This window comes from Hyaena hyaena, unplaced genomic scaffold, assembly GCF_003009895.1.
Source record: "Hyaena hyaena isolate Hyena2069 unplaced genomic scaffold, ASM300989v1 scaffold_269, whole genome shotgun sequence".
Classification (NCBI taxonomy): Eukaryota; Metazoa; Chordata; class Mammalia; order Carnivora; family Hyaenidae; genus Hyaena; species Hyaena hyaena.
In genome coordinates this window covers 474,071-502,033 of record NW_024080896.1, presented here as the reverse complement: position 1 = coordinate 502,033, position 27,963 = coordinate 474,071, and the positions used below count along the sequence as shown (strand labels likewise).

The 27,963-nt window shown below is 41.2% G+C and overlaps 1 protein-coding gene and 1 long non-coding RNA gene across 15 annotated transcripts in view; one reads left to right on the top strand and one right to left on the bottom strand.

Annotated features, from left to right (window-relative positions):
• The first annotated feature begins 3,389 nt into the window (after positions 1-3,389).
• LOC120240831 lies at positions 3,390-7,169 on the top strand. The gene is made up of 3 exons (XR_005530732.1): positions 3,390-3,748; positions 5,769-5,836; positions 7,108-7,169. It is a non-coding gene; the product is annotated as an uncharacterized LOC120240831 (long non-coding RNA).
• CDC14B (cell division cycle 14B) overlaps positions 3,776-27,963 on the bottom strand; it is a 112,592-nt gene continuing 88,404 nt past the window's right edge. For 4 of the 14 annotated variants that reach the window (XM_039245668.1, XM_039245678.1, XM_039245669.1 and 1 more), the window contains 5 exons: positions 23,417-23,555; positions 23,091-23,250; positions 22,223-22,320; positions 12,342-12,458; positions 3,776-7,929 (listed from right to left, as the gene is read on the bottom strand). In XM_039245668.1, coding sequence (XP_039101599.1) covers positions 7,629-7,929; positions 12,342-12,458; positions 22,223-22,320; positions 23,091-23,250; positions 23,417-23,555 — 815 coding nt within the window. In that variant the 3' untranslated portion in view covers positions 3,776-7,628. Of the gene's footprint in view, positions 7,930-11,397; positions 12,145-12,341; positions 12,459-14,954; positions 15,560-17,290; positions 17,437-22,222; positions 22,321-23,090; positions 23,251-23,416; positions 23,556-27,963 lie in introns of those variants that run through there. The other 10 variants (XM_039245673.1, XM_039245679.1, XM_039245674.1 and 7 more) reach the window with 8 other exon arrangements.

Here is a 27,963-nt window from a genome sequence, read left to right as displayed (position 1 = left end):
CTGTTAGCCACTGGCCTGCCTAGAGAGCCCCCATGTGTCATCTAGCTCTGTCACAACAGACCCCTCACTCCCAGGGATGGAGACCTCTCTGTGGCTGCCACATGGCAGGACATATGTCAGGGCCAGGCAGGAAGGCAGTTCGCTCACTGTCTCAGGGCCCCCGTCCGCAGTCTCGCAAATATGCGTGAACCCCATTCCTGAGGGCCGAGCCCCCTCTGCTGCCCCCTTGATAGGTGAAATCTTTCCTCGAGCCCCTTCTTCTGCCCACTGGGGCTTGGGCCAGAGCAGAATAGGGCAGGGGAACAAAATTCACTTCAGCAAGTTCCCAAGAGCAACTTTCCCTGTTTCCATGACGTTGCCCGGTGAAGCTATATATGAAGCTGATCAGCAGTTCCCTCCTGAAGGGGGCTGAAAATGTGCGGGGGTGTCTGGATTATCCAACGGCTGGGAATATGACTGGCATTTAGTGGGTGGGGATGCCAGACTGGCTGCATTCTCTGGAGAGTCCCACGCAAGGAAGAAATGTCCCGCCTGAAAAGTCATCTTGTTTTACATGAAGAAACACACCCATGAAGAAACCATTGTCTTTCTCCAAGTAATACAATGCACAAACCATACAACCTCCTCCACTCTTTCTTTTCCCACCCAAAGCCTCTCCCTGTTTAAAAACGTGACATTTGGCCAATGTTAAGAATCCGAGGGGCCAAGGCGAGCCCCTGGTGGTGGTCAGCCCACGTGGGCTCTGGCCATGCCGAGCAAGAGGCCTCCTTACCTGGGCATTTCAGTGTGGATGGAGCACCTGCCATCCAGAAACATGTCAAAGCCACGCAGACTTGCTAGCCAAGAGACGAGACACAGACAAGGCCAGGCAGTGTGGGAGGATCTCCATTCCTACACGGGCTGGGCCAGCACCCCCAGTGAAGAAGCCAGGGGTGTCTGGAGAGGCACTTGGATTGGTTTTGTCTGGGGTCCATTTGTTCTCCCAAGAAACAGAAAAACAGTGAGACTGTGACAGGTACATACTGTGCCAACTGCTTAGAAGACAAAAGGCCCCAAATCTAAATAACGGGGCAGCGAAGAGTAGCAGGGGGTAATGGTGACTCATGGCCTAACAGCATTAAGGCCACTGTCCTGCTATTAATTAGCCATCTCAGCCATGCTCCAAGAGCTGATGCTAAAGGGACTGTCACAGACCTTTTGGAGGGCATTAAGGTGGTTTTATTTTTTTAATTAAACACAATTTTAATTAAGCACTTGTTCTAATGAACAAATATTAACAAAGTTAATATTTAATCCTTATCCAACCGTCACCCTGGCCCAAATGACACGGCTAATAAGCAACAAAGGTTTGTGTGCAGCCAGAATCCATGCTCTGAACGAATATAGCAAGCTGCTTTTTTACAGAGCGTACATCAACAGAAGCTTTAAATTTTTTCACACCCTTGACCCAGGAGACATGCCTTTTGTAAGAATTTCTCCTAAGGAGATAACCGACACCGACCAGGAGGAATCCACACAGAATAATGCTGATGCAGTCTGCGGTAGTGACACGGGCAAGCATGCCGATATCTTGGCATCCTAGAGGTGAGGTGAGCATTATGTTTGAGAATTCTTGCCACCACCCTGCCTTCCCAAGCACAACTGCACTTGGACACACGGGAGGAAAAGGAAGCAGTGGAGGGATTGGAGACCTCCAGTGGCCTAGGGCCCAGGCTAAGGCACACTCCCCTCCATTGATCTCTTTTAACCCAAATGCTATGCACTTACTAGTCCGATTTTACAAGTGAACAAAGTGCGGGGCAGGAGGCAGGAAAGGATGCCCGAGACCACAGCATGAGCGGCAGAGCTCATTTCAGAGCGCACACTGGCTGCTCTTTCCACAATGACTTGCTAACTCCATACACTCCCAGGCCTCATGAAGGGGCCTTTCTACTTAACTCCACCTCCACCTAACTAAACCACTCTCAAGAGATTTACCTTCAGTGAATGAATTTCTCCCTTCCAAAGTAAAAACAGTTTGACCTCTTTTACAACACCATTATACTTTCATGAAATTATGCCGTAGGTCCCAAAACTACCAGATATGGAGGGATCATAATCCATCACAATCAGTCGTTACCTAATTATCTACAGGAAATTACCTTAAGTGTATGAAAAAATTAATTTATTGAAAGCTATATGGGGCGCCTGGGTGGCTTAGTCGGTTAAGCGCCCGACTTTCGCTTAGGTCATGATCTCGCGGTTCGTGGGTTCGAGCCCCGCGTCGGGCTCTGTGCTGACTGCCAGCTCAGAGCCTGCAGCCTGTTTCAGTCTATGACTCCCTCTCTCTCTGACCCTCCCCTGCTCACGCTGTCTCTCTCCTAGAAATAAATAAAATATTAAAAAAAAAAAAAAAAAAGAAAGCTATGTGCCAGCAGGTTTTAGGTGCTGTGCAAGATCTCATTTAATTATCCCACTAACTCTTAAGATAGGAATGCCTTTCCTTCCCATTTTACTTAAGAAACAAAAGCAGAGGGATTTAGCAAATCGTGTGTGTGGTAGGGGCACCGAACGGCACTGTCAACAACAGAGAGCGAGCATCTACAGGACCAGGGTCTCTGTGGCTCATCACCCACGCTGCACAGCCCAGGAAGACAGGACTTGGGGTTTCACCTCGAGTCTTCCAAGTGTTAGGCCCTTGCCATGCAACACCCTTTACAGCACTTAACATACTTTGGACAGCTTGGACGATGCCAATCAACTGAATTTTGCTGCTCAGCAGAGGGCGCACAACCCAGTGTTGGCCTCAGGGCAAACCACGGAGAGACAGGTAGCCACTGCAGCTTTCGACAGGGGACAGAGCTTGTGAATCAGACTCTGGGGGTAGCAGTGTCTGCTAGGAGTCTGGATGGGGATGGGGGAAGGGAGGTCACTGTGGTCTGTGCTTTGAAAACTGGCATCCAAGCATGAATCAGAGCTGAGTTCCTTTAGGAATGGGCCAGCATTCCTAACAGAGCAAGCTCCTACATCCCAGACACCTCTGCGTGATGGTGTGGGGATTAGGTTTTCAGGATCCAGGCCAGCAAGAGACGGTAGGAGGGGAGGCAGGCAGGCAGTACTGTGATGTCCAGGCATCCAAGGCTGGACATCAGAATGTGGGTGCCTTAGCGATGGTCCTGCCCCTCACTTAGCTCTTTACTCCTGACCCTGGCAGGTAACGTGAGGGTCGTACAGTCTACAACCCACAAGACTCCGAGGGCCTGATTTATATGTCTTATCCTCAGTAATTTCCACACAGTCAAACCTCTGCATAATTTGAGCTGGTGTTGGGTGTGTACAGAATGACTTCATAATAGAAGCCCTCACTCATGCAGCATCTTATCTTGGGGAAGGTGTTAGGCACTGAACTGTATCTCCCCACCCCCAAATTTTTAAGCTGAAGCCCTAATGCCTAATACCTCAGAATGTAACTGTATTTGGAGACAGGGCCTTTGAGGAGATAATTAAAATGAGGCCATTAGGATGGACCCTACTCTGACTGGTGTCATAAGGAGGACTAACAGAAGGACATCAGGGATTGGAGCGCACAGAGAAAGCCCAAGGACAGCGGCGTCAGAAATCAACCCTGCCAACACCTTGATCTTGGGGTCTCCAGCCTCAGCCCTGGGAGGAAAAAGATTTCTGTTGTTTCAGCCCCCAGGCTAGCAAACTAATACAGAAGGTTATATCCACTTTATATTCTGACCACCGTTTACTATGATTCAGAATGGTAAGTGAATACAATAAACTGGAAGGCTGTTTGGTTAATACTTTTAATGCTATGATTATACAATTTTCACTATTCAGTATTTCGTATAAAACCAGTTACAATACACAAGATTTTCAAACCCAACAATATGTATCAAACTACATAGATATGCAAAGTTTACAGGCCATTATGAAGCTTTATCTTAAAAATACCTTCAGGAAAATAAACATTCATTCAACCAGTTCTCTTGGCTTTATAAAATATGATTAGAAATATACATTTTAATAAAAAAATCAAGACAATGGTTGATCAAATACTGATTAATCAGTTACATTTTAAAACTTTTTAATAATCTGTACATGAGTTGAGTGCAGGTTAGATAAAAGTCTGCAAATTATTAATATAAAACTGCAGTACTATAATCATATGAACGTATCTGCTGACAGTTAATTCTACTGGGCAGTTAAGGAGGTAATTTCCTACACAGTATAGGTGAATTGTCCAGTCTTTTAAATATATCTGTAGTATTTCCACTTAGGAACACAAGGAATACTCAGATTTAGGAGAAATGGAAGAGCAGCAGCTAGCCTTACCAGGATAGTTTTAGCGGGAGAGAACTATTAAAAAATTAAAATATGCTTTTAAAGTTGTTTTTGATGAGCACTGCTTTCCAGGATGCAATAATTATTTTTAAAAATGTATGAAGAGGAACAGTTAAGCTACTTTTAGAACAAACATCAAAAGAGCGCATTGCTCATTTGTCATGAATGGCGGTGATTCAAGCAAAGGGAAGCTTCCAGAAGCTCTTGGCACACCACCACCCAGAAGGCCTGATGGTCCGCAGGGCACGCAGAACCGGCCATTAGATTCCAAGGGCAAACATAGTCGCCTCATGAGCACACTTGGGAACTCCTCTAAAAATTGTCTAGGCCCAAGAAAAGAGGTAGGAATGACCCCTGTGAGAGGGGAGGAGGGCAGAGAAGAAAAATCAGGTGGGTGGCAGGCGAACGGGGCCAGGTAGAGAGCAGAAAAGATGCTGGAGACTAGCAGAGCAGCGTGCCGCCCAGACGCGGCCATGTGGACAAGGCAGGATTCGTGTTTCAGTGAGGCACTGCTCAGGATTAACCCCTCTTTACGGACAGCTCAGAGAGTTTTCTAGTTTTTCTTCAGCATTACAAAAAAACAAGTCTGTCTATACTTCTAGGTACCCAGTTTTGCAGACACCCTTCCTTTGGACTATCCTGGACTCTGGACATGAGTCCCCCAAAAGCTTCAAGGACACCTTAAAAAATGTATTTCTAATTTTAATTTCAATGGAAACTGTCTTGGTATACTTTCAAAGCTATTTAAGGCTCTGAAGTTTAAAGGAATCTCTCCATCTGACGTGCCCTATTTCATTCCATAGCGATAGGGTCTTTCTATGACAAGAACTTGAAGTTAGAATCTCAGGAGATTCTGGGTGTGTTGAAGTCTCCGTTGGGGGGAAAAAGAAAGAGTCCACTCTTACTCATAGCAGGAAGAACTTTCCATCAGTCAGACCCAGAGACTTCCTGGATTCTAGAAATGCCCCCTGGTATGTTTAATAATAGTGTGCTATGAAATCCACCTGAGCACCACCCCAAGTCCTTGCTGTGTTCCAAGGACTGCTTCTGTATCAAATCACAGTTTCCTAGGACTCGCTTTAGTGAGCCTATTAAAGAACAAGATTTTTTAAAAAGAGCCACAGTGATAGCAATTCTAGCTGGAAACTTGAGCAGCTGACACAAAAAGGCAATTTGTAAATAAAAAGTACTGTGGTTAACACTGAAGCCCAGAGTTTTCACTCTTGGCCAAGACACCAAATGGCTTATTCACTGGGAGGGAGATGGCACATTTAACTTGTTCTGATGTAATAAAGTTCAGATGGAAGTTTGATTTTTATAACTACCTGGATTATTTATGCAGGAGATGGCCTTTAAAGGTGTCAAGGGAAGAAGAATTGCCCTGAGAATTCAATGTTTTATGCAAGGGCACAGTCTGAATATTTATTATTGTCTCCTAGCACAAGACAGCTAATGGAATGTTTCTTCTCCCACCCAAAGCTTAGTGAAGAGAGGTCTTCTCCATCAGGTAAGTGGGTCTTTGTGTCTTTTCACTTCCAGAGATAGAAAACCACTTTTTTTTCTGAGATCTAGTCCCCAGCGTTTAAGAGCTGGCACGACACATCCCCATACCACCTGATGAGGAAGAGCCGCCTGTTTGACCAAGACACTGGTGACCTGGCATCTCCCCTCAAAGCCAGTCAACCTTATAATTTACTCCAAGAGGGTAAATATTGAAATGGAGCCACAGCCTTCCAGTAAATTTTGCATTAACAGACTAAAATCTGTTTATTCCAATCACTTTAGTCCTCATCATAGTTTTGTCAAGAAGGTAGCTTTTTAAAATGAAACTGCCCATTCGCCTGGTTCATTCATCTTGTAAGGTGAAGGCGTTTGCCTTCTATTGCCTTTCCTTATCATATCCCCTGCTCTCCATACTAGGATAGGCAAAAATTGGTGAACATTAACTAAAACCATTCCCTTCTCATTATGGAGGTAACCAAGGTGACTGCAAAATATTCTTTCATTTTGGGCCCCCGTTTTTTTGTTTTAGCAGCAAATAAATTGTTTTTGTGATTGCTTTATATCACAGACTCTGCTGTGTTTCTGAAGGGTGGAGGGGCGAAGGCACTCTGAAAAGAGTTAGTTGTATTCCCCAACCAAAGGCAACAGTGAGACTCTTATTTACAAACAACTGAAATCCAGATGCGAGTAACTGTCACTGAAATCAAAGTGTGTGTGAATGGCCTTAGGCTGATCACATAAAAAAAGAAATCCACAATGTTACAGAGAAAGACCCAAATAAAGCAGTACTATTCTTTTTAAGCCGTTATTTGGGATGGCTGTTTCCAAGAGAAAACATCAACAGTGTTTTTCTTAATCATGCGTGGAAGGAAATAGGATTTTAATTTGTATGACTGGGCAGCCAAATTGTGGGCAGCCTTGGCATTCTCCAGTCCCTCAATGACATAAAGAGGAATGACTTACAACAATCTTCCAACTCTGAAGCCAGTATCCCCTTCCGAGTCTTCCAAAGCTACCACTCCTGTTCTCTTGCAAGTTCGGCTGCCAACGTACCACTTTGTATCACAACATCCAACAGTCTTCAAACACGGTTTTCACAGATTCTTGTTAATAAAGCACTCTTTGGTGGAAGACAAGCAGCTTGGGTACTTAACAAAGTTACCATTACAACAATATTATAAGTATTAAAGTGAAGATGGTTAAACCAAATAGTATCAAATTACAGAAAGTACCACTTCCGTAATGCATGTTTTCTCTTTATAAATTTTGACACAGGGTGAACAGAAAATAAATACGTAAAAAACCTCCATCAGATCCTCACTTCTTCTGAAGGCCAGCAGCTAAAATGATTGCCATCACAGGGACACACGTGCACCACACAGACAGGTCAACTCTCCCGACAAGAGAGGGCTTTGTTTGATATTTACACCTGAGACTAAATTTACAACAGCTTTTTTTGTCGTTAAACTTGAGACGTTTCTATAAAAGGAGAGCTGGGCCTTCTTCAAGTCACTGCTTGTGCCCAAACTCATGTAGTTATTTTAAACTCCAGTGGACATTGTCTTCATTGAATAAACTTCTTAGGTGGAAAGCGGCTAAGGCTTTTGCAATTTTGTTTTGTTTCCAAATAAATTGTGCTAAGTCCTGCTGTAGGTTTCTGTTCCTAGAGTCTTCCTTCAGTTCTGGTCACAGGTTTTTACTTAACGCAAGACTGTTTTAGTCCTTGAAATGGAGGGACTACAGGGGGAGAAAAAAAAGGATTTTACCATGAAGGTTTCCAAGTGTCCCGTATGTAGTTACCAAAGACAAGGAAGGCAACATAATAAAAGTAGTGACATGCTAAAAAGTATACACTTTGTATAATTCTTTAATGACAAATATTTTGGAAAAGACAGTACAATATCAACCATAAAGAAAAGACAAATGGGAGAGAAAGGCAGAGCAGAAAAAGGTTCAGTTCTGCAAAAAATAAAAAAACAAAAACAAAGAAAAAAAGAAGGGCGGGCAGAAGCAGCAGAGCAATGAGAGTACCATAATGCCATTAAGGGCATTTGTTGCAAAGCATTCCTTTTCCTTCTTTCCCTCTGAGGAACCAGGCTGTGGGAAAAGCGGAAAGAACGAAAAGATAAAGAAGTGTTACTTGATTATTTCCAAAGCCAGAATTTGGTCACAGAAAAAGCTCTGGCACCTCAAGCAGTTTCCAGTTTAGCAGCGCGTAAGGCACCCACTCCCCGCCATCCTCAGACCGCGCTGCAGGTGGGACGTGCACCTGCGCGTCATTGACCTTGATGGATTCTCATCCTAGCTCCCTTCTCTCCTACCCCAGGTTTATTATGTAAACTTTCAACTAACCAGCAGATTTCAGAGAAGAGCTTGAGCAAAAGAAGAGAGTCAGAAGACAATTCCAATCTGGAGGTGACCACTCACTGGAAGATGAGGCCACTCCATCAGAGTAGCTCATCTGAATTGATCACTTAGTTTTTGGAGACCCCAACAGAGTACTGGGTATAAAGGTGTAGGTCAACTGGTACAACCAAGTGGGAAAATATCTGGAATTTCAAAGAGAAATTGGTATTTTTGATGAGCAGAGGTAACCGGCATTTTTTTTAAAAGGACAGAGACAACATTCTGGGGCTTCTAGACTGATGGACTTTCAGAGATAATGGCAATAACAAAATTAAAGCCCAGATGTGGCAGAATGGGTACCGAGATCTGAGACTATTAAGGGATAAGAAGCAGTGATAGGTAGATAATGACAAAAGTCACAAATGAGAAAACTTAAAAAGCCAAAGAAGTCCTAAATGTAGCTATTTCCAACTGAAGGGCTTGTGAAGACTCGTTTGCAGAGGCCAAGGAAAGCACCCTGAGCACTATCTTCCCCCATGATATGAATAATTAGGTGCAAATACCCCAAAAGCCATGAACATTAGGTTGGTTTGACAGGTGGAGCAGAAAGTGACGGTTCTAAATGCAACTTGGAATTAAAAAAAAAAAAAAATCATTTGTCCATGACCATTTTCTTACAAAATGGATGAAGTTATAATTTAAAAAAAGAAAAGACTCCTTCCTCCAAAGAAATACCATAAGCTTCCAGAAACATGCACTCAATAGTAAGCTGTGTCAAGACACAAACCGAACTGAATGTCATCAGATGAGGTGGCTGCAGGTCCTCAAGGAGAGGCACAGTGATGAAATCTTCAAGACTCCAAGAATGCTCATCAGAGAGTTAAGAGAGAACATTGGAAAACAGTCCAATTCTTTACTGGATTTAATAATTCTTAAAAGAGAAACATTAGAATGGATTTATAGTTCTAACAGGGAGTGGGGGAGGGAGATGATTTACTTCTTCAGACTTGACAAAAGGGATGAGGAAATGCCCCACAGAGCCCTCTCGGCCCCCAAGGTCCGTGTGCTCCAGCCACCACCAGTCACCCCAGTGCTCCAGGCCTGAACTCCGTAATTCTGCCGGAGCAGAGCTTGACGCTGCCAAGTAGGTTTACGTGTGGCTCATGTTCAAGGGATACAGAAGGGAATGACCATCTACCAAGAGAGAGACCTGGTGGCACTTCTTCCCAGCAACAAAGATTTATAATAACACATATTTTTTCAGCCTCCAAATAATTGCTTTTTCAATGTGTTTGTGGAAAAGGTCTCCCAAGTTGTACAGCCTTTCAGTAAACTGTCAAAAATCAAAAGAGCCAAATCAGTGGAAAGTGAGTTTAGGTGAGGTCTTCATCCCAGAAGTCTCTAAGAAGAAAACAGAACATGGGAATGAAAGATCAGGTTCCTATGGCAGAACAGATGATATGAGAACACCAACCTGCAAAGAGAAGGCCTCACAGGTGGGGGTTAACAGTAAACTAGCAACCCTTGTGCCTTGGAGGTATTTATTTTATGCTGAAAAGTATACTAGTTCCTTGTATTGCTGTCTAAAGCAAAGTTCTCTATTCAAAACTTTACAATTACTCAACAATCTTGTATTATTTTGTCCTCAATCAGATTAGGCACAAATGTGTTAATTCCTTCATTACTCTCCAACCAAAAATGACTACTATTCAGTAGGATAAAGCTTCAGGCTACTGCTTGGCTCCCTCAGCTTCCATGAATTCCTAGAAGCAGGAAGTAGGACCTGTATGTAATGTATTTGCCTTTCTTTTGTGAGCTGCAGGTGGCTCAGGTAAGGTGAAGTGAACACAGGCCGAAGCCCCACAAGAGGCCAAGAAGACCCTACATGAAGGGGGTGGGTAAACTCAAAACCCAGTTTTCTCTCATTGGTTTATTTCTTCACCTCTCCCAATTTCTGAAAGTCCATTTTGAAAATTTAAAAGAAGACTTTTGGTTTTCAAAACCCTACTATTCCACATGCCTGGAAACTGCTTTGGGCCATTTCAAAATTCAGTCAAGTGTATTCAGTCTGAACTCTACTTTCAACCCCTCAAAGCATCTGGTCCAGGGACCTCAGGCAGATGCTCACTGCAATCAGGAACCACCTCTGCTGAGAAGCACACGTTTAGATCACTAGACAAGACCTAGATGGAAAAAGTGCCACGTGGCCACGCCCTCAGAGGAACGTGGTATGGCTGGGCACGCGTGGTCCCGGCTCCTGGACTCTAGTCCTCTGTGGCCTGAAGAGCACAATCCAGAAAAGCAGAAAGCAGAATTAAATGTGCAAGACACACCCAAACTGTAACAGAAGCCTGAGTGATTATACCTAAAAAGAATATATTCATTCAAAACATGTCTAACTATCCCCACCAGCAGGCTTTTTATCTGAGTTTTTAATAGAGTAATTCACCTGAGAGTGTCAATTTAAAATGCTCCCATTCTCCTACTTATTGTAAAAAAGTTGGAGGAAAAGCAACCGATAAAAAAATAAAAACCCCTAATTATCCTACCAACCAGAAAAATTGTTAATATTTCAGCATTTGTTATCTTATTTCCATATATGCATAGAAAGGTATGTGTATATATACTTAAATATATGTATAATTTATAAGCTTATATGCTACATATAAATGTACGTATAAACATATACATACGTTTGTAGAGGAATACAATTCTGTAAAGTATATTGTGCATTGATAAAATGAGAGTAATACTTCCTAATTTTTATGTGAGGCTCTTTTCACTTATTGCTTCATGAGCATTTATCCAGGCCATTAAATTTTCTTTAAAAACATGACTCTTGATTCATTTGGGAAAATTCAACAAATCTTTAGCCCATTTTCTCTTCCTCACAGTTATAAATAATGTTCTGGTATTACGTTATAATGTACCTAAGACTTTTTGTCAGTATTTCTCTGTTTTCTTCTCAAGTGGAATTAGAGAGTAAAAAGAACTATGAATATCTGATACCTTTCTATGAAAAACTCAAAATCCCCAAGTCATGAGTTGGTGCTCTCCAATACTTGTACTAAGGCACTATGACATTCTGATGTGAGTTAAAGTCTGTAGTGAAATTGTATGAAAGAATCAGCAGAGGGGGAAATGGCAAAACTGAACAATTCCTTACACACACACACACACACACACACACACACACACACACACACACACACACCACAGAGCTCTCTGGTTTGTAGTGAGTCCCTTAGGACACAGGCTGCTGGGCCCTGCGCCCCGGGAGAACTAACTCAGCTATCCCACAGCCTCAAAGATAGGAGGGCAGGAAGTTAAAAAGAAGCAAGGAAAATAGGGAAGGATGTTTTAAAGTCTGGTTCAGACTATCTTCAGGCTAGTTGTGGTCTATTATAAGACAGGCGCTGGGCCATGAGCACAGGACCACACATGTCAACACCAGGCAAAATACATAAACATGAAAAGAGTGCTTGTCTCCTTCTATTCCTAAGATGACAGTTAAGTAGGTTATCTGCTCTTCCCTCAAAAGGGAACTGCTTCTGGAATGTGTTAGAAATGAAATGTCTGCCTTTAGTTCATGATAAACATCCAAATGCAACAGTGAGTAATGGATTTGGTCATGGAACATGTGCATTTTCTTGTCTCGGCCTGTAATAATGAAGGAAGGGAAGACGCCGGGCTCCCGGTGAAAGCATGAGCCCCCATGGGTGTGAACTGTGGCCAAGAGGCCAGGCCCTAGGTAAAAAAGGACCCCAAACTCACTGGAGTTCTCATATTCCACCATCATACTTATTTGCAGCTAAGTCTCCAACAATTATGCTGTATCTGCTATACAGAAAAATTTCCTCTGAGTCCTGACAGAAAGCTTTGGAAATTCAAGAACTTGTAAGTACAATACTTTCAACTTCCCCATATTCTGACCGCGAGACACTTCTCCAGTGTTGAGAACCACCTCTGAAAAACAAAACAAACCCTACATTAAAAATGGCCCAGATTTTCTCATACAATGAACAAGTCAAACACATTTGATTAACTGCCCATCTCAGGGACTTTGCTTTCTCCTGTCTTCCTCTCCTCATTTCTATCTCCAGAAGATGAAACTGGAAAACCAAGGCTTGGAATTTTTCAGAAGAGTAGGATTCTTTTCTCACCTTTTAAAACTGCTTTTTCTTGAAGCAGATCTGGTGGTTCTTTTAGTAATGCCTGTACTGCCAGAAATGTTAGGTTCAGATGTTTTACAGCTCTGAACACTGGATTGAAGAATTACTCTGAAACGGTTGGAAAAAAATAAGATTATATTCACTGAAGCAATTTTCAAATACTTGAAAGAGGAAGGCATTTTTGCACTTCAGTGCAAATTATTTTATTGAGAATTCATAGGATTTTCCATAAACACATTTGCCAAAAAAAAAAAAAAATCTGAAACACATTTTCACATCAAAGTCTTTTGAATAAAGCATCTCATTTCCCCATGAAGGTTATACAAAGATAACCAGAATATACTTTGTTCTTAGAAAACAAACGACCTGGCATTTTAAGCAATTCCCACGCCGAAGAAATCAAATTGATTGATTTGTGCCCCAAATCTTTGTGCCCCAAAAGTAGATTCTCAGAATTCTAGTCATGAAAACAAGAAGCCATTTAAAAACCCCAAATTCTAAAGAATATGAATAGAAAGATCTACCCAATAGTCATTCTTCAGAGGTGAAAGTATGGGTAATGAATGCCAAATCAATACTAATTTTATATAACATCTCAAATTTTAAAAATATGTTCAAGCAAAATTTGACTTTGTCTGGATTAGAACCTGCTTAACTAAATCACTAAGCACCATTAACATGAAAGTGAAACTGTTTAAATTCTGTGAAAACCCTGATTTAATTAAACTCGAAAATAATCTCAAGGAACTGATGCCTATGGGTGTAGGTTGCCCAGGAGGCAAATTCATGAGTCAGAAGAACACCCTCAGATAAAGCCCACATAGAGGACCTTGCTCAAAAGTAGAGGGTGTTTTGTAATTCCTCACTGAATGGCCATAGGGAAAACATAAAACATCAAAAAGATTTTATACGCAATTCTTTTCTTCAAAAGATAATGACTAAAACACTGATCTGCGTGCACACACACTTTTATCTTTCTGTAAAAGAAAACACTGCCTTAAAAATAGGCTTCTTTGTCTCGTGTCCAAACAAAAGTGAGAGCCAGTAACAACTTAGGAGAACCCAACTCACAAGAGTAAAAAGAAACCACTACAACTAACTGGTTAGTCCTACCTCCTATCCCTGTGTTACCACCATATTAGTTAATAACCAGAGCCAGGTCCTCATAATGTAGCAAAGGTAAGCAAATTCTTTTTTTTTTTTTTTTTTTAATGTTTTTTTTTATTTATTTCTAGGAGAGAGAGAGACAGCGTGAACAGGGGAGGGTCAGAGAGAGAGGGAGTCACAGACTGAAACAGGCTCCAGGCTCCGAGCTGGCAGTCAGCACAGAGCCCGACGCGGGGCTCGAACCCACGAACCGCGAGATCATGACCTAAGCGAAAGTCGGACGCTTAACCGACTAAGCCACCCAGGCGCCCCAAAGGTAAGCAAATTCTTAATATTACGCAAACCACAGCATATTCAGCATTTAGTAAAATGCTCAACTTTTCACCACTAAAAACACAATAGGTGGCATCGTCCCAGAGCAGAAGCCTGGGGGGCAGTGGTTTAGAGATGTTTGGGGAACCGTGGGGGAGGGGAGAGGTTGCTCTCAGCGGTTTTGTTTTATCCCCAGGGTATTTCGCAGAGCCTGTGGAGCCTGTGAAAAGGGTCTTCAATTTCAGAGGGAAACGGATTCTGGGTAAATGAGCCAATGCTTGACTCAGAATTTCTCACAAAGTTTTATCATTCTAACAAATAGAAAAGGTACATGCAGACATAGTTGTTTGATCAAAGAAGTTAACCAACCGTGGAGGTATATGAATTCTACCTCTGAAAACAAGGATTTATTTACAAGTCTGATTATGTCAAATAGGGAGGGAAGGGCAGGAGACTGATATAATAGTCTCTGTGTTATTAACAGGATCTGAATATAAAATTTTTCATAAAGAAACACATAAACACAACAATGACAAAACTTCTGCTATTTCTGAAGCCCGGGCCCAATGTGTGGTGCTGCCACAGTGGTCCTGATGCCTTGCACCTGCTCAGCAAGGTTCCTGGTTTTTAATCTCCATTTATACAGAGAAAACTAGACTCCCCTTGGCTTTTTGGAAATACCTCACCTACTTTTCAAATAATTTGAGGCCACTTACGGCCAAAAGTATAGATAATGACCACACTGTAAAATCATTAATATGAGAATAGAAACAAGAGCCAATATATTACTTGCCTACGAAATTTAAATCTTGATGTCTTAAAGTAACTACTACTAAAAGGCTTACTGTTTGAAAAAAGAAATCACTAAATCAAATTTTAGGCTGACAGGAAACATCTTTTAAATAATTATCTGTTTCTCGGGGCGCCTGGGTGGCTCAGTGGGTTAAACATTGACTCTTGATTTCAGCTCAGGTCATGATCTCATGGTTCAAGGGTTTGAGCCCCGCGTCAGGCTCTGCGCTAACAGTGCGGAACCCACTTGGGATTCTCTCTGTCCCTCCCTTAGTTGTTCTCTCTCTCTCTCTCTCTCTCTCTCTCTCTCTCAAAATATCTATTTCTCTATAAAATTAGTGTAAATAATTTTTGTTGATTTTTTAAAAATAAGAACATGACAGAAATTTGGAAGGCATTAATCACATCAGTAGAGACTCAAATCATCAGTTATTTGCATTAACAGAGCAGTTACTATATCTTGTAGGTTATACATCAATCAACTGGACCCCCAGCAACTACACGTAGGTATTACCTGTGATAACCTACACACAACATAGTAGGATAAGCTGGCAAACACGTGTGACGTTTTCACTCCACCACAGGGTAAGTGGGAATGTGCTACCACCTCTCACCTTGCAAATCAGACCAATCACATGGCTTTGCAGAGTAATATTCTACAGATTCTTACTCAGTCTTGCCCATACTGCAGTTCACGTTCTTTGCGAGCCCTCTCGAGTCCCAGTATTCCCAGTGCAAATAATTGACAAGCCAGGCCTCTTACCGCTCAAACCCCAAAATGCTTTGAACATAAATGTTCAACTCCAAGAAAAGAATCCATCAGTACAACTACGCACTGTTTATACTTGGTTGTCCACCACTGACACAAAACGAGCTTTCCAAATGATGGGCATGGGGCCCTGCAACCTTCACAGACACCTTTCCAACCATCCTAGCGTGTGGTGCAGCCGTCTGAGGCACTGGTACGGTCTGGTCTTCCAGGCTTGCCAGGTGATGACCTGTCAGGCCACGGTACGTCATCAGCCAACAGAGGGGAATACCAACAATGTGGCCCATGAGTAGTTACCTCAAAAGAAAACTATAAGGATTATACCTGTTCACAGCACTGTTACTGCTGAAAGCTTTTCTTTCTATAAATTCCAAATTAATCAGGCAGGATAAACAATATTCAGCTTTGGATCTACAAATACATTGGCGGATACCAATAATAACAATAAAGAAGACTGGATCTTACACAGAATATTAAAAGGAAAGGGGTCTGCCTGATGGAAATCACTTACTTACCCTGGGAAAAGCAATACAGTCATGAAGTCCCTAAGTATTATTAGCAATGACTCCACCTATTCGAAACACCTTTCCTACGTGGAATAGTTTCAGAGAAATAAATCTAAGCATGATGCTCAAGTCAGAATATGCAAAACTCTAAGCTTACTAAGAGGAATAAAGGAGAAAAAACAAAAAGGTCATCTATGTACGAAATGTAGCTTATTTATCTATGTAATATTAAGCTTGTATTAATAAGATAGTAAAGAAAATGTCATACATAGGAACACGTTAAGCAGCCTTTCCTTACTTTTGAAAAGAACAGAGTCTGCTGGATTTTTAAGTCTTTTCTAAGCCATCTGAAGACACTCCACGAAGCCACAAACTATGAGAGTTGGTTGAAATGGAATTCCACTTTGGATGAGATCCTAGAAGGAACTTTCATATTCTTTTACAACTCCCAAGTCCAAGTTGGAACAAGAGAATAAATTCTTGAAATATGAAATAAAGGAAGAGTTTCAGAGAAAAAAGAACGCAGCTTAGACATAAGAGGGTGGTGGTAAACCACAGTCTCACAGACACACCCTCCTTCCCCTGCTTGGTCTAAACTGCAAGGTATTCCCCAGGGAAGCTTCCTGCCACAGTCTCTTCACTGTTAAGGTATTCATTTAAGGGTAAAAGATATCAAGAGAATACAAATTCTGCTCTATTAACCCAATAAAGGCAATTTGATTACTTTTGGGAAAGGAGGAAAGTGGGAGGAAGTAAGCATGGAGACAGTCATGCAGAAACACAAGACTGAACAAGGGAATCCTGTCTTCTCTGCTGTGCTATTTCCATTGAACATCATTTCTGAAAACTGTACTAACTACGCCCCTAAAGGGGAGGATATGAAGTGAAGCAGAGAAGATTCTGCTTCCTCAAGAAAGAAGACTTTGCAGGGAAGCAGCTGCAGGCTGAGAGTGCAGTGTGCAATGGCAGAATCAGAGGAGAAGCACTATATAATGCTCACTAGACCTCACAGCTACAAAAGCAAATCTCTGCCAACAGCAGAAAATCAGTGGGCATATTCTTTTTGCTACATTGAAAAGTATAAGCAAAAGATGTTTATTCTGGAAAACTAGAGAAAACTGAGTGAAAACCACCCCAATGATCCCAAACTCACAAATTTTCTTGATAGGGAAAGAAACTATTCCAGTGGCTTCATAAATTGTCACTTCAAAAAAATCTGTTAAGAGTAAGCACAACTTAAAAACTAAGTCTGTTATTTTTAATATCCCTATATGAAAGGATCAGGGAAGACCTCCTCCCGCCACCATCCCATTCATTGAGAAGTTTCAGAAAGAACCTGTGAAAAGAAGCAAACCAATAAAACTAGGAGAGCTGATAGTGAGAAAAACATGCATCATGAGAAACACAATGGCCACCAGAGGGGACCTCGTAGAGAAATGGAATGGGACACTTACACAGCAGCTATTTGTCAAAGGGTCCCGACGGCTACTGTGTTCTGAAACCATCGAGACAGAATAGCAGGATGGGAAGAATGTAGTCACAAACAATCCACCAGATGACAACACTACACAGTGCAGAGGTCAGCACAGCTAGGGAACATCTGGAAAGGGGTGAAGGGGAAAGAACAGATGTTCAAATTGGGAAGCCAAAATAAATAAAATAATAAATAAATAAAGCCATGTGTGAATTTTAGACACCCTGTGATAGATACAAAGGGGTGGGAAACAAGGATGGAGTCTTGCTACTTTGTGCTGGCGGAGAAAATGCTACCTTCAGTTTTCAGCTGATTGGGTATCTGGTAACAAAAGGTTAGACCCCATCTCTAGCTGGATAACTGTCCCATGTTAATATAACTGTGTGATATGGTATCAGAGTTATAGTTACATGACTAAAATTCTTCAAAAAGCACACAACATGCACACACAGAAAACTAAACCAAACCAGAGAAAAAGGAGGGAAACCTAACCAAACAATGACAAGAAAATATGGCCTGATAATTAACAATGTTTCAGAGGAGGCACAATTATAAAGGAACACGGTGCAGCAGATCCGCTCTAACTTCCATGGAGTCAGACACTGGATCATCTGGGAGCTAAGGCAAACTACGTATTCTAAATATAAGGACTAGAGAAGCACGTCCCACCTTGGCCAACACAAAATGATGGCAATTTCCCCCATGTATTAACACCACATCTATTTTCTTAGTTGTTTTTAAAAAAATTTTTTTTAATGTTTGTTTATTTTTGAAAGAGAAGGGGGAGAGAGAGAGAGAGAGAGAGAGAGCGCGAGCGAGCCGGGGAAGGGGCAGAGAGGGAGACAGAATCTGAAGCAGGCTCCAGGCTCTGAGCTGTCAGCACAAGAGTCTGATGCAGGGCTTGAACCCACAAACCATGAGATCATGACCTGAGCCAAAGTCAGATGCTCAACCAACTGAGCCACCCAGGCGCCCCTCCTTAGTTGTTTTCTTCATTCTTTTTCCTCCTGTGGCCAAACTGGGATTTCAGCTCAGGATTTCTTAATGCAGCAGTCTAGTTTTTGGCGGTAAAGGAGGAACCCTCAGTTGGAAGAGTGGTATTCCAGCTACTATATTTCCAAATGGTCACCTGGACACAACTGTGACCAAATATAAAAGGCTCTACTGAGCATTTGCTTTGTGAGAACTACTGCCTGAATCAAGTCATAAATAAGTGGTCTGGCTTACTAGGCCATTTTTACTGGTGTCCTTGTCATCTGAATCACTGAACACTATGTGCCAGGCACCCTATATGGTATCTAGCAACAAGAGACTGCATTAAGGATGGACCCAAAATAAAATCTAATCTCACCCTGCAAGTTACACCTCGTATCAGCTCATTTACTCTTTCCACAAAAATACAACTTACTGATACATGTTAAGATTAAAGGGGCTTAGTATGTAGACAGAATAGAATAAATGGTCCAGGAACACTAGAGAACTATCCATCCACCCCAACTTTCATTTGCAGTTACTGATTTAACAGTTATCTTAAAGGCAGAATGGCCAGAATATCCAAGTGTCCACATTATAGATTTTTCACTGGTCCTCTAGTAAAGCTCATGGCCTAAGAATTATTTCCCAATGATGAAACACACACCCATCCACACTGTGCTATTAAGGAGGATTTGAGGCACATTAGATCTATAGTTTCACCTTATTCCCAGGTAGAGTATACTTCATTCTTTAAGCACCATTTCATTTAACCCTAACCTAGCAGAAATCATCAGGATGCAGAAAAGACAGGCAACATGGATGAAATTATAAAATCTACCAAATCTATTTTAGCACAGACAATAATACACGTGCCATCACATCCTGCAGATCACTTCAAGGTCATGGTGCTACATGATTTACTGCCTTCATGGTAGCTGGGATCAGACAGACTCTCTGAGAAAAGGACTACTTTACAATATCTAACAATTTTAACTCCCCCCCAAATACTGTTTGTAAAATAGAAAACAATAATTGGAATGCTATTTTGTGTATTCTAAACTTGCTCTTAAGAATTACTAGCACTGGGGCACCTGGGTGGCTCAGTTGGTTAAGCATCTGACTTCGGCTCAGGTCATGATCTCAAGATTCCTGAGTTCCAGCTCCACGTGTCAGGCTCAGTGCTGACAGCTCGGTGCCTGGAGCCTGCTTCAGATTCTGTGTCTTCCTCTCTCTCTATGCCTCCCCAGCTCACGCTTTTTCTCTTTCTCTCTCTCAAAAATAAACATTAAAAAAAAAAAAACTTAAAAAATATCAAGAGTACTTATGTACTTTTCACTAACTTTCATTCTTATAAGTATTTGCATTCGCCTAAGTACCAATAGCGAAGCAAGATAGGTTACCTACAGCGATAGAGGAGTCAAAATCAGGAGGCAAGGATTGAATTTAGATTTCTCAACACAAGTTGTTGTTCAAAAACTCTCTCTCAGGAGACTTATTTCTAAAATAACAACAAGCATTTGGGAGGGAAACAAAATCCCTAACTGACCTCTTCTTCTAGGACCAAAAGAACTACAAATACAACCAAAAAAGAGAGGATTCTAACAGCAAGGAAGGGTTGAAAAAACAGAGGAAGGGTAGGTAAAATGTTGTAAAGAAAGAAGGGAAATCTAAAATCTCCCAGGATTTTTACTTAAGAGCTTAAAAGTATTTTAACATTTTGTCTTTTCCTTTAAAAGTGTGGCCTAGGGGCACCTGGGTGGCTTAGTCAGCTAAGTGGTTAAAGCATCCAACTTCAGCTCAGGTCATGATCTCAAGGTTCCTGCATTCAGGCCACGAGTAGGGGTCTGTGCTGATGGCTCGGAACATGGAACCTGCTTCGGATTCTCTGTCTCTGTCTCTCTCTCTCTCTCTCTTTCTCTGTCCCTCCCCTCCTTCACTCTCTCAAAATAAATAAACATTTAAAAAAGTAAAATAAAGTGTAGCCTAAAAGCCTGTTAATTGTGTGTACGGGAGGGGGACAGTTTGGGGGTATTCTACGGTTTTAAGGACTACAATTAGAATTAAAGGATCTTGAACTAGCGCTTTATTTTTTGAACTTTTACCATTTTCCTTGGTTTATAACTTAGGCTAAGTGCCTCGGGGGAAAGGGCCAGCCAGTGTTCTTTATTTCTTTTAGGGGTAAGGTGGGGAGTAACTCTATAACTACCATGTAAAGCAGAGGCTGGTCTTTTCTTCAACTATCACTGATCTCACTCAGCTTTCACCCTGGGGAACCTCACACACTAAGGCAAATGTAACCATACCTAGTGTCACCTGCTGGTTTCCAACTGTATTTAGAATTTTAGTCTTTGTTCACGGTTTTCTATTACCACGAACCTATCAGCTAGCCAGCACTTTTGACAAAGCAGGATTCTCATCCCAACTCCCAATTTGATTTCTCATCAGAAACTACTAAGAAATAAACTAATACTACAGATTTGTAAAAACAAAACAAATCCCTGGGCATAATTAAAAGCAACCCCAAAATCACCCATTTTCTAGAGTTTGTGGCTCAAAGTGTGGTCCCTGGACCAGCAGTGCCTGCAATACCCAGAAGCTTGCTAGAAATGCAGGATTACAGACCAGGCCCAATAACCGTAATATGCATTTTACAAGCTCCCACGAGATTCAAATGCACAGTGAAGTCTGAGCACTGCTCCGGGGCAATACCTATTTCCTTCACCATGTCTCTTACCTCTTCAGGATGATTATCTGGAGGGACTACAAGATTTCTAAGTAAAAAGAACTATTAAGGCCTTTGATGAAGACAAGGAAATTAAAAACAAAATGGCATTTGGAAATAAATAAATTATATAAAGCGCACTATTCTTAAAGCTTCTTAAGTTATGTGAGGCACCACTAAGCTGCAAAGAACGCTTAGTAAATACCTACCATCAATACTGCTGCCTCTCGGCCCTTTTTTGAAAAACCCCATTCTTTTCTTTGAGTCTTTTAAGAACTTCCCAAGGCAGTGAGTGGCCCATGAGGACACAGGCCTTCGGTGTAATTCAAGTTTCGATAACAAGGAGACACCATTAAGGAACCACTGCTAATTACGAAGACCACCTATTTTGCTCTGCCATGAACATTTATGATGCCATTAGGGCTTTACCATATTATAAGATACTTACTAATAAACAAAATGATTTATCTCCATTCTCCATCACCAAAAAACAAAAACAATAAAAACCAACATAAATGGAAATGTGGTACCCCACAATGAAAAGGAAGAAATCCAACAGCCTAGATGACAGCATCTACAAAAGAAAATCCTAGAAAAAAAGTGTAATGGCCAAGTTTCTTAACTCTAAATATTTCTCCAAAAATCTTGCATGTTCCATAAGACTGAATCCCAACTAATAACTCACACAAGCAAGTACAGGTGGACATACACACAGTAACTATAAAACTTCCTAACTCCATACTAAACCTTATTCTGTAACTTGAAAATAATTCCCCAAACTAAAAATTAATACAAAAGTATCATTTAATTTAGTTCATTGTTGCCCTGAAATAATATGACATTAAGCCACAGTATCATCACTGATTAAATCCTACCATATCCAAACAAACTGCCCATAATATGGCAATGAATTTAAGGAAATTCACAATTTTAATAACAATGGACAAATCTGTAAATCTGTGGTTTGAGGATGTTCCCTGGTGATTATCCACAGGGAAAAAGCTTTCATACCTATACAGGCTAGTGAGGTTACAATAGAGGACGGAGATAAAGCGTGGCCAAGAGCTTCTTGGGCAACACCCCTAGATTTTAAATAATGTAAATAACCATTTCAAAGTGGCATAATGGGCATGAGACTATGGAGAAAAATGTACAGGAAAAAGTGCTCATGTACATATTAAGTAACATCAACCACACAAAGGAAACCAGACTCACGTGAGGGGAATAGCGTTTGTTTTTGACTGTCTTCTGCTTTTCAGGGCACGAAGTCTATCACCTTGTGTCACTCCATGGATTTCATCATCATCACTGTACTGTGTAAGTAAAGAGACACTGAGCTAGTGACTTCAGGTGCACTTAGGAAGGCAGTAAAGCCTATCAGCTATGTTTACGCATACAGACACATACAAATAAACCACCGAACTCTTAAGATATTTGGCTGCTTTCAAAATAAAGCACAGGTCACATTTCAAGTCAACCAAAAGTTGACTTTCACAGACACAGAACCAGACGGCGCTCTTGTTATAAAACATACTGACAGTGAAGAGGCATAATGGGTTTCCAATCATGAAAACATTCTTTGAAACATTTCACAATCCACTCAGCCACCAATTAATATAGTACCTCTACCCCTAAACTCTGGGTTCTTTATAAACTTTTCCATTTAAGAACAACTAGTTCCCTAAATCAACAGTCATGAAATGGAAAAAAACGCCCAGTGGGGGATGTGGGCACACAGGGAAGAGTCACTAGGGCCATCTAAAGAGCTTCCTTCAAAAAAATTAAAATTAAAATTAAAAAATAAAATAAAAGAGCTTCCTTCACATACCTCTTTTTGCCACCAGTGCCTAGTGAATATAGAAAAAAGACAAAACACAAAAAAACTTCCATTTTATGGACATATAACCTTATTTTAACTATTTTCAGTAAAAATTTCCTAGAGGGGGCTATAAGTATAAAAAAAAATAGTGTGACAATAATCCCTCAAAAATTGCTTTATTATTTTTAGCTACAATTTCCCCCATGCCCTATAAGGTCCTCAACAGCACTGAAAACAATGACAACAGCATGATGGTTTGATTACCAGTTCAGGTTCTTGCTTGTCTTGATTCTTGACCCCATTGATTGAAATGTCATCAACAGCCAAGAGGAGTTTTGAGACAGCTGCTCTGTGTTTTCCATTCTCCTGACCCCTTAACTTTTGACGAAAATAGTCACCTTCCAACCAGAGGCTTGACTGTTTCCTAGAGCATTTAAATAACATCAGAATACAGCTTTCCAGAAGGACCATGCAAACAACTTTCTCCTACTGAACTATCTGTTACTGGAGACTAAGAAAAATTCTACTTCTCATCATTTTCCAGGCCCATGTGTTCCCTGAGGAATTACAAAAGCTCTCTGTCTACTTACATCACCAAAAACTGTTGCTGAGGCCCAATCACTGAGCCAGGTCTGCAGATTCTGACCCAAGCAATGGTCTCGGCTGCTGTCATCCTGTAATGCTTCATGATGTAGCAGGCTATCAGAGTGCCCGTTCGTCCAAGGCCGGCTAGAAACAGAAACAAACCAAACGGACCTGGTCTCATGTACTCCAGAATTTTGTTGGGGAGGTAACATTTTTTTGAAAAAGTTTCTGCTTCTCTGCTCAATGGCGGTTCTCAAGTTTGGATGCACATAGCAATCCCCTGAATAGTGTTAAAAATACTGGGGAATTCTGATTTAATCGGTATGTGAGACAGCCGTAACATGGAGATTAAATCCCCCCAGATGATTCTACATAGTCAACACTGAAAATTATTTTCTAAGCAAGACTGTTATTACTGTTTTCTACTCTGAGTTTTCTGTTCATGGTACCATCATCTTTCCAAACACAGAGGCTTAGAATCTTACACTTTCTCCCGTAACAGTTTTTTCTACTCCACTCCTGTTCCTATTTCCACATGGATTTATTTTTTCTAACTTTTTTTAAAAAAATGTTTATTTTTGAGAGAGAGAGTGAGAGCACAAGTGGGAGATGGACATAGACAGAGGGAGACACAGAATCTGAAGCAGGCTCCAGGCTCTGGGCTGTCAGCACAGAGCCCGGCACAGGGCTTGAACTCACAAGCAGTGAGATCATGACCTGAGCCGAAGTTGGATGCTTAACCAACTAAGCCACCCAGGCACCCTCACATAGATTTCTTTTTTAACTCTATTCCTGCTATCTTTTCTTTACTCTCATCTAGACTACTATCATTATCTCCTATGATGGTTAATTTTGTAGGTTAGTCTGGCAGGTGTATTCGGACGAGACTGCCATTTAGATCGCTGGACTATGAATAAGTAGATCATCCTCTGTAAGTTGGGTGGGCCACACCCAATCAGTTGATGGCCTGAAGATAACAAAGGCCATCCTCTCCAAGAAGGAGAGAGTTCCCCAGCAGTATGCTTTCAGACTTCAGCTGCACCATATGGTGTCCAGTCTGCCAACTCATATGGCAGATTTTGTACTTGCCAGCCTTCATATTCACCCAACCCAATTCTTTACATATAAAGATGTGTGTATATAATATATATATACACATCCCACTGGTTCTGTTTCTCTAGAAAACATTCACTTATACAGATTCTGGTACTGTGAAGTGGTGTGTTACTGTAACAATAATGTAAAAATGTGGAACTGGCTTTGGAGTTGCAATTGTAAAAGCCCTGGAAGTTTTAAAGCACAATGTTAGTAAAAACTTAGATTGCCTTGAAGGGACTATTGGCAAGAATATGGGTGTTAACAGTGACTCTGGTGCTGACTCAGATGGGAACAAGGAACATGTTACTAGAAACCAGAAGAAAGACAGTCCTTGTTAGAAAGTGACGAAAGGAAAAGAGAAAGAGAAAGAGAAAAGGAAAAGAGAAAGAGAAAGAAAAAGAAGAAAAAAGAAAGAAAAACTTGCTAAATTGTTTTAGTGCTTTATGGAAGGTAGAAGTTGAGTGACAACCTTGGATATTTAGCAAAAGAGATTTATAAGCCAGGTACTGAAAGTACAGCCGGGTTTCTCCTTACTAATAACAGTAAAATGTGAGAGAAAACAAGCGAACTAAAGAAGGAACTATTAAGCAAAACAGAAACTGAACATTTGGAAAATTCTAGGCCTATCCATATTGCAAAGAGGGAGAAGGTGTGTTCTGGAGAGAACACCAAAGGTGTGGTCATCAATCTATTCCATAAGGTGATTACCTATGGATTTAATCAGCCATTTCAGCAGAAGCCAAAAATCGTGATGGGATTGATTATACCAGCAGATACATTGCCAGAATGAAACAAAGGGAATACATACAGGATGAAACAAAGGATTTCAAATTCCTGGGATTCTCAAAGGACTAACAGGAACATCTCACTAAAAACATGTCTCACCCTTCAAGAAAAGAGAAATATACCCCCAAGGAACCAACAGGGCTATCACTGCCGCCGTAAGCCCGGGACAAGGCTGTCTATTCCTGAGTTTCAGAGGGTGGGGTCACCTCTGTGGTAAGTGGCCAGACTGTTCCTGCCTGAGCTCAGGGACAGGGCCGCTACCTCAGTGGGCCTGCATGACAGAGAATGGAGCCAGAGCATTATTTCTGAGCCCTGCTATCTAACATTTGCCTTGCCGGGTTTTGGATTTGCTTGGGACCTGTCAGCCCTTTCTTCTTTCTGATTTCTCTCATCTGGAATGGGAACACCTACCCTATGCATGTCCCACTACTGTATTTTAGATGCACTTAACTTGCCAGTTTCCACAAGTTCACAGACTGGAAGGCATTCTGCCTCAGGATGAATTGTACCTGGAGTGTCACCCATTATCTCACTTAGAGGACAATTAGATGAGACTTTGGATCTGAAACTGATGTTGGAATGGGTTGTCTTTAGAGGCTGCTGGGATAGGCTGAATGCATTTTAAATGTGAAGACATGAATGCTGGGCACCCAGCAAACACAATGTTATGGACTGAATTGGGTCCCCCACTCTGTCCCCCTAAAAATCCATATTAAAGTTGTATTTTCCAGTGTGACTATCTCTGGGAAAAGGGCTTTATGGAGTCAATTAAGGTTAAATAAGGTTATGAGGGAAAGGTCCCTAATCCAGTAGGACTGGTCCTTAGAAGAGGAAGAGACATAGAGCACCTGGGCGGCCCAGTCGGTTAAGTGTCCAACTTTGGCTCAGGTCATGATTTCATGGTCCTGGGTTCAGAGCCTGCTTCAGATTCTGTGTCTCCCTCTCTCTCTGACCCTCCCCTGCTCACGCTTTGTCTCCCAGCCCCCTCCATCAAAAATAAATAAACATTAAAAAAAATTTTTCTTTTAAAGAAGAGAAGAGACACTATGAGTTAGTACATGCATAGGACAAAAAGAAGGCAGCTGTTTGTAAGCCAGGAAGAGGCCTCACTAGAATCCAACCTTTGCCAACACCCTCATCTTAGATTTGTAGCTTCTGAAGTGGTGAAAAAATAATTTCTGTTTAAGCTGCAGTCTGTGGGATTCCACGGTGGTACCCCAAGCAAATTCATACACTCCCTAGCAAATGATAATCCACGCTTTACAGTATCATCAAGTTTTTTTCCAGAAACAAAATCCAATCCTATTAGATCCTCTTCAGGTTCTTAACAGGTCCCCAGTCAACTTCTGGGTTTCTCAACCTTAGCCCTACTGAATTTGGGGACTGGTATGGGGGCTCTCCTGTGCACTGTAGGCTGTTTAAGAGCATCACTGGTCTCCACCCACCAGATGCCAATAGCATCTTCCCACCAACTTGTGAAAACAAAAAAAAAATGTCTTCAGACATTGCCAAATGTCCTCTGGGGGGCAAAACCACCCTGAATGAGGGCCTTGGGAATTATCTCAACTGCTTATTGTACTTAAAAAAAATGAAATAACAATGTTGGGTTCTTTTAATTATTTATTCTTTTTAATTGTGGTAAAATATACATGACATAAAATTTACTATCTTAACATTTTTGTTTATGCATCATTTTCCTGGTTTCATTTACTTCCTTATGTTTCCTTTTAGCTCACTGAGCATTTTTTTAACGATTTACTTAAAGCAGGCTTCACACCAAAGGTGGGGCTTGAACAACCCTACTCTACTGACTGAAACAGCCAGGATCCCCGAATTTGTAAAGTCAGCTGTTTTAAATTCCTTGTCACATAATTCAAAGACCTACGTTTGTTTAGGGGTGGTTGCTGGAGATCATTATCACCATTTTTAAGTGTCCACTTCTGTAGCATTAACCAACTTATTGCTGTGCAACTGTTACTACCATGTCCTGGGTATACTTAAGACAAATGTGTGTTTCCTTTTTGGGGGAGTAGCATTCCAGATGTGTCTGTTATTTCTAGTTGATTTACTGGGTTGTCAAGTCCTCTAATTCCTTACTAATCTTCTCTCTGTTGTTCTTTTCATTACTGAAATGGAAAGTACCAAAATCCTAGTACATCATACAGTATATTATTATACAGTCATTCATTCAATAAACAGTAAGTGCCAAGGCACTGCTTTAACTGCTAAAAACACAGCAACTTGTTAGAATATAAGCTCCACAGCTCTTGGGAGTCTGTTCTGCTCACTGACATATTCTAGAACATATCAAACAAAGAGCACTGAGTATTTGAGGAATAAATGAATGCATTTCAATGTGATAGATAAGCCTTTGTAGGGTTACCAATGAATACAATTTAATTTATTATGCTTTCCATATGAAATTAGGGTGTCTTTTCCAAAAGGAAATCAAAGGCATCAGAATTGGCAAAGAGGAAGTCAAACTTTCACTCTTCACAGATGACATGATACTCTACATAGAAAACCCGACAGACTCCACCAGAAGCCTACTAGAACTGATCCAAGAATTCAGCCAAGTTGCAGGGTACAAAATCAACGTACAGAAATCGGTTGCATTTTTATACACCAATAATGAAGCAACAGAAAGAGAAATCAAGAAACTGATCCC